Below are 15,285 nucleotides of genomic sequence, written 5' to 3'. Positions count from 1 at the left end.
CCTTTGCCACACATATATTTATACATGTAAAAGAGATCTCCCCTGAGGCGTCTTTTTTCTAAGCCAAACAAGCCCAACTTTTCCAGTGCCCCTATTCACCTAACCAACGGTTAACAACTGAGAAAACTGTGATTCTATCAAACTGCTGGAACTTGTAAAGTATGTGAAACATCGCTGGAAGGTCCCAAACTGCAATCACCCCTCTGACATCTCCTAATTTATCGCAGCACGCTACAAGTGATGCATGATCTGTCCCTCTTTCTGCTTTACAAAAGTTGGGAGGTATCTCTTTAAAGGGTACATGCTTAGTCTATGTACATCAAACGGAGAAGACAAAATTAGCCCTATTGCATACTCCAAAAGAAAATATTAAAATAGCTCTGTCTTTTATAGATACAGGAACAAGTACAATCCTCATCCTGAGGCTGGAACATGACAGCTGTGGTTTGCTTAGGATCAATCTCTAATATCAAAGCCTTGTGGGAGAGCAGAATCCAGAAACACCAGGAAGAGCTGCAAGCGGAACGAGGCTGGAGAGGAAAGGCTTCTGTGGGGGAGTGAGTAGAAAGACATCACACCATATAGTCAGTGTTCAATTGCATAAATGGCTGGGCGTACACATATTATATGGTATATGTGAGCAATGATATGTTCTGCCTGCTGTGTGTACAGGTGCTTCTCACTAAATTAGAATATCATCAAAAAGTTAATTTATTTCAGTTCTTCGATACAAAAAGTGAAACTCGTACATTATATAGAGTCATTACAAACCGAGTGATCTATTTCAAGTGTTTATTTCTGTTAATATTGATGATTCTGTCTTACAGCCAAAGGAAACCCAAAAGTCATTATCTCAGTAAATTAGGATAATTAACACAAAACACCTGCAAAAGCTTCCCAAGCATTTAAATAGGTCAATTAGTCTGTTTCAATAGGTTCCACAATCATGGGGAAGACTGCTGACTTGACAGATATCCAGAAGGCAGTCATTGACACACGCCACAAGGAGGGTAAGCCACAAAAGGTCATTGCTAAAGAAGCAATTCTATTTTACTGAGATAATGACTTTTGGGTTTTCATTGGTTGTAAGCCATAATCATCAACATTAACAGAAATAAACATGTTAAACAGATCCATAATATATGAGTTTCACTTTTTGTATTGAAGAACTGAAATAAATTAACTGATGACATTCTAATTTAGTCAGAAGTACTTGTAGGTAATCATGGCAGGGACATGTCTAGCTAATGATCTTGAAAGAAGGGTGCAATGTCTTATTTAAGCTATTGATCAAAGACGAGCAAAGATGCTCAAGTCAATAAACTGTGTGTGTGTATATATATATATATATATATATATATATATATATATATACACAGTGCCTTGCGAAAGTATTCGGCCCCCAGGAACTTTTCAACCTTTTCCCACATATCATGCTTCAAACATAAAGATACCAAATGTAAATTTTTGGTGACGAATCAACAACAAGTGGAACACAATTGTGAAGTTGAACGAAATTTATTGGTTATTTTAAATTTTTGTGGAAATGCAAAAACTGAAAAGTGGGGCGTACAATATTATTCGGCCCCTTTACTTTCAGTGCAGCAAACTCACTCCAGAAGTTCATTGTGGATCTCTGAATGATCCAATGTTGTCCTAAATGACTAATGATGATAAATATAATCCACCTGTGTGTAGTCAAGTCTCCGTCTAAATGCACCTGCTCTGTGATAGTCTCAGGGTTCTGTTTGAAGTACAGAGAGCATTATGAAGACCAAAGAACACAACAGACAGGTCCGTGATACTGTTGTGGAGAAGTTTAAAGCCGTATTTGGATACAAAATGATTTCCAAAACTTTAAACATCCCAAGGAGCACTGTGCAAGCGATCATATTGAAATGGAAGGAGTATCATACCACTGCAAATCTACCAAGACCCGGCCGTCCCTCTAATCTTTCATCTCAAACAAGGAGAAGACTGATCAGAGATGCAGCCAAGAGGCCCATGATCACTCTGAATGAACTGCAGAGATCTACAGCTGAGGTGGGACAGTCTGTCCATAGGACAACAATCAGTCGTACACTGCACAAATCTGGCCTTTATGGAAGAGTGGCAAGAAGAAAGCCATTTCTCAAAGATAGAAGCAAAAACCAGCAAATAATTCCAGCGGATGCTTCCTACTTGGCCATAAAATCCATTTTATTTTTATCCTTTAAAATAGTTCCATGTGGCAGAAACCCAAATATATACAGGGGGTCAGAAGACAAATAGGGCGCACTGCTGCTTTATGCGTGCAGACTATGCATTTCGACCTTACTAGGTCTTCTTCTAGGTCTTCAGGGCCGTCTAACTGGGTGAGCTGGCTATAATTTTTCTTGTTTGACTTTCTCAAAGATATCCATAAAAAGTGTCATTTAAAGTTTGCAACAAGCCACCTGGGAGATACACCAAACATGTGGAAGAAGGTGCTCTGGTCAGATGAAACCAAAATCAAACTTTTTGGCAACAATGTCAAACGATATGTTTGGTGTAAAGGCAACACAGCTCATCACCCTGAACACACCATCCCCACTGTCAAAACATGGTGGTGGCAGCATCATGGTTTGGGCCTGCTTTTCTTCAGCAGGGACAGGGAAGATTGTTAACATTGATGGGAAGATGGATGGAGCCAAATACAGGACCATTCTTGAAGAAAACCTGTTGGAGTCTGCAAAAGACCTGAGACTAGGACGGAGATTTGTCTTCCAACAAGACAATGATCCCAAATAGAAAGCAAAATCTACAATGGAATGGTTCACAAATAAAAGTACCCAAGTGTTAGAATGGCCAAGTCAAAGTCCAGACCTGAATCCAATCAAGAATCTGTGGAAAGAGCTGAAAACTGCTGTTCACAAATTATCTGAACTTAAAAGGGTTTTCCTACAAAGTACATTTTGATTAATAGATCTTGGAATAATAATAAGTTCCACAACTGGAGATTTAAAATGTTCCTGTGCTAAGATAATCTTATAAATGTGCCCCTGCTGTGTACTGTGTAATGGCTATGTCTGACCATGCAGAGATGCTCCAATTCATAGTCAGAATGTACCACAGCCAGTGGAAGCAAGCATAAGTCACTATAACTGAGTATACAGACAAAACATCAGGGCCTCACAGCTGCTGCTTTCAGAGGTAATAAAACTGGCAGGGAAATGTATCACAGGGAGACAGTGCTTCTACTGCCTTTTCAGCCCTCTGAAATGATCATAAATGAAGTCAGTGACGTAGGGTTCCGATGCCTGCTCAGCTCATATGTCAGTGAGTTGATTTATGATGAGCTCACAGGATTGGCATGAACACTTGTTCCTGTGATAAAACAGACAGTGAAATTTGTTATCTCAGAAACCAGTCCCTGCTGTGTTGTGTCTGTATCCTAAATTATCATGTGACTTATGCTTCCTCCTCCTGTGGCCATGAGCTGATGTATGTGAAGGCCATGAACTAGAGCAGCTCTCCATGAGTGGACAAAGCAAATAAGACAATATACTGTACAGCAGGGGCACATTTATAAGATTACCTCAGCACAGGAACATTTTTTAAAACATCCAATTGTGTGTGGATCTTACTTTTATTTCAAGAGCTATTATTTAAAATGTACTGTACTTTGTTCATGAGAAAACCTCTATAAGTCGCTCATTGCATTTGTACTTTCATGTGATACGTATCATTCTTTACTGGAACAGAATCTCTAATATCTGGGAAAGTCGGATCCAGTTATCAAAACTGAAAGAAAAAGTTTACAATGAAGATGGAAGATTAATCCTAAGAATAGAAAAGGAGGAGTGGAAGGTAATCTATGCCCTAAAGAATTTTTAATAAATAATAGAAAAAATAATTTAATAAATATTATTTTGCTATAATTATTTTATTTTTTTATTTACTACACCAAAACAAAGCCACAAAGAAGTAATAGCAAATGTTTCTAGAAAAATCACAATAAAATCTTAATGCATACAACAATTAAAACTTGCTCATGTTTTACCTATTTATGCGCAGTCTGATATGCACCAAAATTTTCTCCAGCAAAATCGGAAAGGGTCAAAAAGGTGAAAACTGAAAAACGATAAATATGCCAGAAACACCGAAATTGTAACACCAGGAAGGAAAAGTCGTGAAATTATGGAAATCTCAAGACGGATAGACGTATTAATGACATACAAATGATAAAAAATGGAAATTTAATTTTCATAACATCTCTGTTTATGGAGTATTGACTTGGCTGTGGAACCAGTGGTACAGCCATTTGTTGAGTGTCCCAGGACATGTTTTTCAGCACAGCAAAGTCAGGCCACATATTGCTCCTTCTTCTGTAAGCAGTCTGTGTAGTCTAAACCTATGGGTCCTATTTACAATGCTCTGCAGCCTCTCCATTTTTGATCATTTGCATATTCATTGTTTCCACTGGTGATCATTTGCATATCATTATCATGTCTATCAATCCTGTGATTTCCATAACTCCACAACTTTTTCTTCTTGGTGTTGCCATTTCAAATGTTGAGGAGTGTATGATAAATTGTAAGAGGTTGTAAGAGCCTGATAATATTTATGATCTTTCTTCCGGACCGGTGCAGATTGCTGTAGATTCCCTCATCCGAGAGAATCAAGTCAATTATGTAAATGACACTCAGAGTGTCATCAGAGTGTGCTCCGATTCTTTCCCATGAGGAGATGGAGAAAAAATGTCTCCATCTTATCCATTCTGTAAGGTCGTGGAAATTGGACTGTACTCATTTGTCATCTGAGTGCAGTCTGATGTTTCCCATGCACTCACTGACTTGCATGGCTGAGTACAATCTGAATATTGCATCAAGCTCGGGCATGCAGCGATTTTTTTTTCCTCAGACTATATACGAGGGAAATAATTGGACATGTGCATGGCCCCATAAAACAGCATTGGTCCAAGAGAGATCTGATGTTTTGTTGGATTGCACTCAGACCGAAAATACAGAAGGCTATACTTGCCCTTCGCATAGGCGATTCTTCAGGTATCAGGTCGGGGAGGGTGCTGGGTCTTTGTGGATATGCATGGCTGCAGACAATCACTGGGCTAAGCAGCGATACTGATGTAGATAACACTAGACTGCTGAGCCCATTGATTAGCTGCAGTGCTTGCATCATGCCACCGCTGCAGTCATGTTAACAAAGACAAGTGTCACATTTAGGAAGCCTATCGATTAAAAAAAAAATCAGCTTGCCAACCATTTTCTGCATATAAATTATGGTCACATATTTAATGCCTTTATCCTTCCTATATCTGACATGTGAGAATATCTCTTCCGTCTTCTGTCTTTGCGCAGACACTTCCAGCATGTTTAGTGAAGTTGCCACAGCTTCAAGAATGGCAATTACACCGCACGGGTCTGACCGCTATTCCCACATTTATCGACAACTTTAATAACCTTCTGGTCTTGGACTTATCTCGAAATGTGATAACTAAAATTCCTCGGGAGCTTGGTGAGTTACCACAGTTAGAGGTTCCTGAGCCCTCTTCTGTACTCCATATGAATCTGGTAGAAAAGAAAAATTGTGCCATACTCAATTTATATATGTACAGAGTTGCTCTGCCTTAAAACATTGTTTCCTATCAAAAAGCCATCCAGGTTCCATGAACAATTCACTGCCATGTACACGAGACTGAAAGGAGAATTCTCGTTTGAAAGTGATTCCCCATCTGTAGCATAGGGGACAACTTCCCGATCTTTGGGAGGTCTGACTTCTGGGGCCTTCATCAAACATCTGTAGAGTGAGGTGTGACTAGATCGGTGGTCATGTGCACTGCTGCTCCATTTACTTTTAATGGCCAGAGATTGCCGACCACTACACTTGGCCGGACTTCCATTTCCCCATAAGACTACTTGGAGCAGTAGTGAGCATGGTCACCCTCCGCTCAGTTCATATGGGGATTTTCTTGGGATTGGTGGGGGCCTCAGCAGTCAGACCCCAGTGAACAGAGAGTCATTCCCTATCCATTGGATAAGGGATCACTTCCAAAATTGAGTACCCCGTGTCTTACCTTGTAAAATATGCCACATTGTATACTTGATATTTATTGAAAATGTCTTCTCCTTCTCTTATGTGACGGCCATAATTATGGGTAGAGACAAGTGATGGGTGAGTAGCATTGTTGCTCAGGTCTCCCCAAGCATGCTTGGGTGATCTCCGAGTATTTTGGCGTGCTCGGAGATCTAGTTTTCGTCTTCTTAGCTGCATGATTTGCGGCTGCTAGGCAAGCTGAATACATGTGGGAATTCCCTAACAGGCAATCCCCACATGTATTCAGCCTGTCTAGCAGCCGCAAATCATGCAGCTGAGACGACGAAAACTAAATCTCCGAGCACGCCAAAATACTGGGAGGACACACGAGCATGCTCGGGAAAACCCAAGCAATTAGTATACTCGCTCATCACTAGTAGAGACTGATCTAATATTGATCAGTGATACCAGATTATGTTTCGAACTGTGCATGCTCTAAATCTAATCTTACTTCTGGGTCATCGACTCCATCACACTTCTGCAGCATCTGAGTCTTTCACTGAGGTGACATCCATCTTGCTTACAGCCTGAGGCCGGTGTTAAAACCGATGACCAAGAACTTTCATCGGGCCCAGCGCATGCGCAGAGAGAAGTTGACTGCTCAGATCAAACATTGCAAGCGCTGGCCCTAAGCGGTGTGGCGCACACAAGAGAACTGGAGAGGTGATGATATAGGCAATACCATCTATACCATTCAAAGGAAAAATGACAAGGTGCTGGCAGTTTTAACAGAACACGACTATCAGCCTGTAGTTAGCTGATAGAATACGGTGCAGGAATCATACAAACCGTTTTTACTTTTTTTTTAAAGATATGCCAGGGTTTGGGCAATTATAGATAAGATAGATACAGAGATTTTCACAGCCCTTAGCATGGTGGGAATGGTTTAGCTGCTTGAAAATTGGTAACAGGTTCTTTGTAAGTGACATATTTCCTTGTTTGGAACTTGAACTAAGACAATAGATCACATAAGATCATGTAATCCCAGGTAATAAATGGACGACCTTTGTGGTCCTCACTAGAGTTGAGCGAATATGTTCAGAAACTATGGCCAAATCCAAATTTGCCATTTTTGCATCCTATTTGCGCCAAATTTATATTTGACTATCAGTTTTGCACATATTTGCTCGACTCCATAGAATCCATGTGACCTCAACATTCAAACACCTCCATCTTTTGTAACTGATGTGGCATGAGTAAATCTGTCTGATATCAATCAACTGGATCTTCAGAAAATATTCATGATATAAAAATGTACATTAGGGTTCATTCATTTATTGACATTGGGAAATCATTGGTTACAAGGGGCTAGTCCCAACGAGCAATGGAGCACACGTATATAGACTGCGGCAGACGACGGAGTCCCGATGGGCATACCTTACTTTTCTATCATTTTCAGGTAGGCTCACCAAACTCCGTGAACTCCTACTTAGTTATAACCGGATCGCAGAGGTCCCTGCTGAAATAAGTGGCTGTCAGAATCTAGAAAGATTGGAGCTAGCAGTGAACCAAGATATATCGGGGCTCCCCGCTCAGGTAGGAGAACATGCAGCTCCCTCAGCTCTGCCAACACGTCTGTTAGGCCTCATTCACACATCAGTATTGATCAGTATTTGTATGCCCAAGCCAGGAGTGTCTCCAACGCACAGAACAGGTGTCAATTATTCAATTATAGTTTTCCTATGAAAGTTCCATTCCTGGTTGTATCATACAAAATACTGATGAAAAATACAGACGTGTGAATGAGGCCTTATGATGTACCATTATAATAATCCCCTCTCACTGTGTAAAATTGCAGTACACTTCCTGTAGGTCTTAAATGTGAAATTTCTCTCTTCTTCAGCTCAGCAAACTCACCCAATTGACACATCTGGACCTAAGTATGAATCAGTTTTCGACCATCCCAGAGGTGGTCTTACAGCTCCCTGCACTGGAGTGGCTGGACATCGGTAGCAATAAATTGAAGACGCTACCCAAAGATATAGACAAGTGAGTGCAGAGTGCCGCCAGCTAAAAGCGAATCTGTCATCAGGTTTTTGCTACCCCATCTGAGAGCAGCATAATGTTGGCAGAGACACTGATTTCAGCTATGTATCACTTAATGGGCTGCTTGCTGCAGTTTTGATTAAAACTGTATAAACTGCTACAGATCTAGCGGTTCTCTCTGAATGCTGAGCCCTGTATAACCCCTCCAACACCACTGATTGGCAGCTTTCTGTGTACACTGTGCATAGGCAGAAAGCTCGCAATCAGTAGTGGGAGTGGAGTTATACAGAGCTCATTAATATGGATTACATAGCAGCAGGTTTACTAGTCCTCTGTGTGTTAATCTTCTGCTGATAAAACTGTGATTTTATCAAAACTACAGCAAAAAGCCCAGTAAGTGACATATCGCTGGAATCAGGATCTAGTTATCTACTTATGTTGCTCTCATATAAGGTAGTAAAAAACCCAATGACAGATTCTCTTTAATGCTGTCAGGTCTCTGGGTAACATGATGGCAGAGTATGGTTGTCTTACTACAGAATGCAGAGTCTACACACTTTATGGCTTCAGCGGAATGAAATCTCACAGCTGCCCGACTCCATCACACGTCTCCAGAACCTCAGTACGCTGGTCCTAAGTAACAATCGGATGAGGGACATTCCAGCATGTCTGGAGAGCTTGCAGAATCTTCGGTAAGGTCTCAGGAGTGCAACAAAATTGTAACAATTGAAGGGATTGAAAAAGTACTAAGACTTCAAATGTAGAAAAGCCAAGCGGCACTCACCATCCATACAATCATACTTTATGGACGCTCCCCACTTCCTCCCGTTCATGTTTTAATGCTGTCGCAATAAAGATTTTATGGATGATGAGTGCCACTTAGGTTTTCTATAGATTCAATCAATAAAAGGGGTTGTCCAATGCAAATAAAAAAAAAAACAACTTAAAAAAGCTACAGGTTCTGCAATTTACTAATATACTTAAATTATCAATGGTCCTCATCAGGTTTGTGCCGGAGAACAGCAATCACTATGATGGCACAAAAAAAACCTAAAATGGTCTGGCTTCTCATTTTATAGGCTGATAAAGGGGCTGGCTTAGCTACAGAAGTGATCCAGCCCCCTTCACATACTGCTTTGGTGACATGCTAACATAGGAAATGCTGTAGTGTTTTCGAACAGGTCCAGAGGTTATAACTGAAGCTCCGAGCACCTGAGAGACATGGAGGATATAAGTAACTTGTTTTGTTCTTGACTGCAGAGAATATAGATCTGTGGTTATTCAACGCCAAAATGATTGGATCAAAAACTTTAGTGATCTAATAATCAGTCTTGTACTTACTCTTCTAGATCATTAGATTTCTTTTCCAGTGGAGTTCTCGATCTTAGATTGCTGCATATACAGAGGGTAAATAAGTATTGGACATGTCACTAAATTTCAAGATAGATTTCAAAAAGTGCTATTGACATGAAATTCTCATCAGATGTCGGTAACAACCCATTCAATCAGGCAAAGAAGGTAAACCACAGATGTCCTTAATTAATTTAAGTGTAATAATGACAAATGACACATGGAAAAACTATTGAACACGCTTACTGAAATGTATTTAATACGTCATACAAAAGCTTTTGTTGGTGATGACAGCTTCAAGACGCCTCCTGTATGGAGAAACCAGTCGCATGCATTGCTCAGGTGTGATTTTGGCCCATTCTTCCACACACTCTTCAAATCCTGAAGGTCCCATGGGCTCCTACTATGAACGCTGAGCTTTAGTTCCTTATAAATTTCCTATTGGATTCAGCTCAGGTGATTGGCTTGGCCATTCTAGCAGCTTTATTTTATTTGTCCGAAACCAATTGAGAGGTTCCTTGGCTGTGAGTTTGGCATCATTCTGTTACTGAAATGTTCCCCCTTATTTCATTTTCATCATCCTGGAAGATGGCAGATTTTTTTTTTTTTTTAAGAATGTCTCAGTACGTTTGTCCATTCATCCTTCCTTCAATGATATGAAGTTTGCCAGTGCCGAAAGGAAAAAAACAGCCCCACACCATAATGTTCCCACCTCCAAACTTCACTGTTGGTATGCTGTTGGTGATATGCAGTGTCTTTTGTCCTCCAAACATGGTGTGAATTATGGCAACCAAACAGTTCAATTTTGGTCTCATCAAACCAAACTATATTCTCCCAGTATTTCACAGGCTTGTTTAAATGTTGAACAGTGGAGTCTTGCGTGGTGAACGTGCATACAAGTCATGGAGGTTGAGTGCATTACCTATTGCTTTCTTTGAAACAATTGTACCTGCTGATTCCGGGTCTTTCTGTAGTTCTCTGCAGGTGGACCTTGGCTGTTGGATAACTCTTCCAATAATTCTTTTCACTTTTGTTTGAAATCTTGCGGGGAGCACCTGGTTGTGGCCGGTTTATGGGGAAATGATGCTCTTACCACTTTTGGATTATGGCCCCAACAGTATTCACTGGAACCTTCAGTAGTTTACAAATTATTCTGTAACCAATGCCATCAGTATGTTTAGCAACAATAAGGTTGCAGAGGTCACGAGACAGCTACCTCGTTTTACCCATCATGAGATGTTTCTTCTGTGGCATCTTGGTAATGAGGCACCTTTTTATAGGCCATCAGTTGAAACAGCTGATATTATTTTTCAATATGTCACAGGATTGGTTTTTAATTATTGGTAGATTTCAGCTGGTATCATGAATTTCCATGGCTTCTTGCATCTCTCTTCGTGTGTTCAATACTTTCTCCCTGCGTCATTTCTTTTTTTTTTTAATCAAGTAGATTTTTATTAAGGAAAGCATATTAGGATACAAATTTTTCAAAAGCAATCATTTTCATATTAACAACCCCGTATAACAACATCCCCCCCACCAAAACCCTATTAGACAGCTTGTATTGTCCATATAATTTCCTTCTGTAGAACAAAATAAAAGTTAATATCCTTCCACCATTTGTAGCATTATAGGTAACACCCCACATATTCAATCTTCCTCGAGGCCCCCAGCAACATATATCCGCAACCCTAACCATACTCTAACCATGATGTCCATAGCTTTTCATACAATGCCAATTTCCCTCTTTTTTTGTAAACCCCCTTTTCTAGCATAATGGTATTTTTCACATATTTGAGATATTCTCCTCTAGACGGTGGCTCCTCTTTTATTCAGTTTCTCGCGATCACTTTCCGAGCCATATAAAGTAGTCTGGCTATCGCTGTATTCATAATATTATCCAATCTTATCTCTTCCACATCACCCAACAAGCATACCACTGGGTCCTTTGGAATCATACATCTGTACGCTCCCTCCACCCGACTCAGGACCACTGTCCAGAAAGAGGACAGCCTTGAACACGTCCACATCATGTGGAATATACCTGCACCGAGGACATTCAGACGTGGGTTTTAGTCCAGCCTTAAACAGGACATCCGGGGACTTGTACACTCTGTGTATTATATAAAGCTGAGACAGTCTATATGGTTCACTTAATGACAATTTTGCTATCCACTCCAGAGCTGATTCCCAGCTCTCATCCTCCAAGGGGCCCAACTCACGCTCCCACTTAGCTCTGGCGCCAATTGGGAATTTCAATAGGAAAGTATGTAACAGATCTCCATACAGGGAGGATATAACCCCACACAATATCCCTCTGAATTTCAAGATGACCACTCTTATTCTGAGCCATGAATGCATGCTTCATCCGTGCATAATGGAACCCACCCGAATCACTGAGTCCAAATTCCGATTGTAGCTGAGAAAAGGATTTCAGCCCCTGTGGGTCCACAATCTGGAAAACAAACTGAATCCCTCTAGCCTGCCATCCCACTAGTCCTCCCATGGACCTGAATTCTGGTAAGTTATTGTTATCTCAAATCGGCGAGAACCGGGTTAGGCCAGTAACCCCCCAAATTTGTTTAACCCTCCTACATAGGTTATGTATCAGAGATAATGTGGGGAATAGTTTCCCAAACACCCCCAGTGATCCATCCTTCAAGCACTGTACCACTGGACGCCGATTTGTCAGTTTTTCCAAGATGTGTTGTATCCCGCTAGAAGTCGCTTCAAGCGCCCACCCCCTCAAGTGCTGGCACTGGGCCGCAAGGAAATATATTTCTGGATTAGGCAAGGCCAGACCCCCACCATCTTTAGGGCGCTGAAGGGTCTCCAACCTAATACAAGGGTGTTGCTTCCTCCACACCAAGCCCCTGAACAAGGCATTTATTTGTCTAAATTTTCCCTGAGATATCCAGACAGGTGCATTATGCAGGATATACAATATTTTAGGCATCAGAATCATTTTAATTAAGTTAACCCAGCCCACTACCGACAATCATTTCTTATTATTAAACAAAACTTAATTTATGGACATCTATGGTTTGATTTCTTTGCCTGTGTGGATTGGATGGATTGCTACCAACATCTAGTGAAAAGGTCATATCAATACCACCTTTAGAAACATATTTACTTAGAAAATTGGAGACATGTTCAATACTTATTTCACTCGGTCTAAGAACAGGTCTCCAAACGTCATTTTCTAATATTTGAAAAAACGACAGCTGGTATCACGATGTTTGGCATATATTTATTCCTGCTGCTCATCTGGTATAGAAAATGTGTCCCATGATTTTTGTGGCCAGGAGTTCCAGGAAGGTAGATTATTAAGACAAAGGGGCAAGGCAAACGGACGGTCAAAGAAAGTCCAAGGTCAGGCAAGAAAGATCAAATACAGGAACACAGAGTACAGAGCAAGCGCACACCACTTAAAGCTTAGCTACAACTGGCAGTGATTGGAGGCATAGAGCCAGCTCAGTAGCCTGATTACACTGAACAGGAGACACATGGAGGAAGTCCCAGCACGCCTCTGCCCTGATTGGCCGGCTGAAATGTCATTCAAAACACTGACAGCTCTGCACGCTCCAGCCTCAGATTGGACAGCTGAGCTATCCATCACCATACTGACAGCTCAGCACGCCCCTGCCCTAGCTTGGATGGCTGAACTATTACCCACTGCGTTCAGACACACCGAAAGATGGAATAGTGACACTGGTAACAGAAATGATAATGTCCTGTTCACAATATAAATGACCCCTGCAAACGATCATTGGTGTCAGCAGCCTGGTGCAGAATATATTGGGTGTAGCGGCAAATGATGGAAGGTATAAATAGGGATGACCTGAACAATGGGGCTGGACTTAATGAGTAAGTAATGCTTGTTTCTTTATTTTATAACAATTTCTACTTTTGCATAAAAAAAAAAATTGAAAGAATAAAAAACCATAACCAAACCTTACGAGAGAAAGAAATACCTAGACTTGGTAGTATTATTAAATTTTTATTCTAACAGGTTTGTAAACTTCCGGGATAATCCTCTGGAGCTGAAAGTTTCACTACCCCCGAGTGAAGATGAAGAAGAGAGAGAGCAGTTTGGATTGCAGTTCATGAATGCCTATATACAAGAGAGCAGAAATAGTGGGGGGACAGGTAAGGTCTAAGGTAACAGGTCTCAGGGTCAGTGACCATATGAAAACTCCATGCCACTGTATCTACACATTATTAAACCAAAGAGAACTGTTCCATGTGGAAATGTAAAAGAGGTTACCATTTGTAAATTAAATGGGATGTCAAAGAGTCAACAGTTTCATAAACCCTGTAGCCGGTGTCATAACCCTTGATGGAGGCACACTGCTGGTGGGAGCGAAGGCAGAAGTTTAATGTGGAAAATATATATGAGGGGTTAAAAGGACAGAGCGGACTTTTACAGATGTAACGATACCACGTGTGGATTTCTTTTAATTTCTTTATTTTTAATAGGGGGGAAAGGTAGGTGATTTGAACTTTTTTTTTAATATTTTCTAAAAACATTTTTTCACCTTTGTATTTGTCAGTCCCCTTAGGGGACTTGAACCTGTGATCATCTGATCGCTTGTACTTTATACATCGATACCACAGTACTGCTGTATATAGCACAAATCACTGTCTCCTATGAACATCAGCCAGAAGCTGACATTCACAGGACTTCTGTCGTGACAGGCACGAGGGTGTGTCTTCAACAGATCCCTGATAGTCGTGACAACTCATTGGGTGAATAGAATGGCGTGGCCCCTGTCGACTCACTGTTAATGCTGCTGTCAGAGACTCACAGCAGCATTGAACAGCACTGACAGAGCTTTGCTAAACCCGCGGCTGATAGAGGCAGATGATTGCTGAATATCAAAGCCATCATGGGCCAGCAAAGATGCAGACTCAGATCCCGAGCCCGCACATCACAGTCATGGAGCTGGCATACTACATGACTGTAGCTCAAATGTCGGTTATGGATTAAAGGGTGTGTGCCAAGTGTTAAATTATAAAATAGATGATAACTTACTGATTTCTGGGGTCCAACTGCTGAGAACTCCACTAACCCTGATAAAAAGGTACTGCAGAGCCGTGTGTGGATAACCCGGAGGTTGAGCATGCGCAACTCCGCTCCATTCGTTCTCTATCGTATTGCTTGAGACAGCCCTGATCCTGGCAACAGTGGGGGTCTCAGAGGCTATATGCCCCCAGTGATCAGTAGGTTTTCCCCTTTGTTGTGTATAGGGGACAACTTATCTTCCACTACTAATACCTGTATTTAAAAGGGTTTGTACCAAGTTATCAGTAATTCTAGAATGACATTTTGTATTGCAGATAATGAAGATCTGAAGCGAGACGATGGCTCATTATCATGAAGGACACTTTTTGTGCAATAAACTACTACAGTGACAGAGCCGTAGACTATGAAGACGTGTTTTCCTCTGTTTCCCTTTATAAGCCTGTGCCGGTCCCATAGAAATTTTCAGCATTACACAATTTTATTGGCGCCAAAATACTTCGACACTTCCTTTTTTCTGATAACGTGTCCGAATTTTAGCTGTAGATCATGTTAAATAATGAGAGGACTAGATGAATTCTTTTTGGAGAATTCAGGAGTTTTCTTTATGTAGCCGAGGTGCTGCCGTCAATATGACGTTCTCTAATGACACCTCCAGCTCAGTATAATATTCTAAGCTGGCGTCGTATCCCATTTTTTCCAAGTAATCCACACGTCCACGATCTATTAGCAGCTTGCAAAGACGTCCTAAATGCTCTCGCTCCTCAACAGAAAGTTGTAACCTGGGAAATAGAGAAGAGAGGGAGCAATTACATAGATTATACAGAAAAGGATAGAAATATGAAGAAGGATCACTG

General features: G+C 41.0%; 2 protein-coding genes across 3 annotated transcripts in view; one reads left to right on the top strand and one right to left on the bottom strand.

Annotated features, from left to right (window-relative positions):
• Positions 1 to 399: 399 nt before the first annotated feature.
• On the top strand, positions 400 to 14,807 carry LRRC39 (leucine rich repeat containing 39). The gene is given in 8 exon segments (XM_073571644.1): positions 400 to 557; positions 3,723 to 3,828; positions 5,337 to 5,493; positions 7,472 to 7,608; positions 7,916 to 8,061; positions 8,598 to 8,750; positions 13,418 to 13,554; positions 14,746 to 14,807. Coding segments are annotated over 8 exon segments (1,023 nt in total). The 5' UTR covers positions 400 to 432.
• The window catches only part of TRMT13 (tRNA methyltransferase 13 homolog), a 19,019-nt gene continuing 17,126 nt past the window's right edge, over positions 13,393 to 15,285 (bottom strand). For both annotated transcript variants that reach the window (XM_073571642.1, XM_073571643.1), the window contains exon 11: positions 13,393 to 15,210. In XM_073571642.1, coding sequence (XP_073427743.1) covers positions 15,021 to 15,210 — 190 coding nt within the window. In that variant the 3' untranslated portion in view covers positions 13,393 to 15,020. The remainder of the gene's footprint in view (positions 15,211 to 15,285) is intronic.

This window comes from Dendrobates tinctorius, unplaced genomic scaffold, assembly GCF_039654945.1.
Source record: "Dendrobates tinctorius isolate UK_male_01 unplaced genomic scaffold, ASM3965494v1 ptg000029l, whole genome shotgun sequence".
Lineage (NCBI taxonomy): Eukaryota > Metazoa > Chordata > Amphibia > Anura > Dendrobatidae > Dendrobates > Dendrobates tinctorius.
Note: the sequence above shows the minus strand (reverse complement) of the source record. Positions and strands in the feature narration are given on the sequence as shown.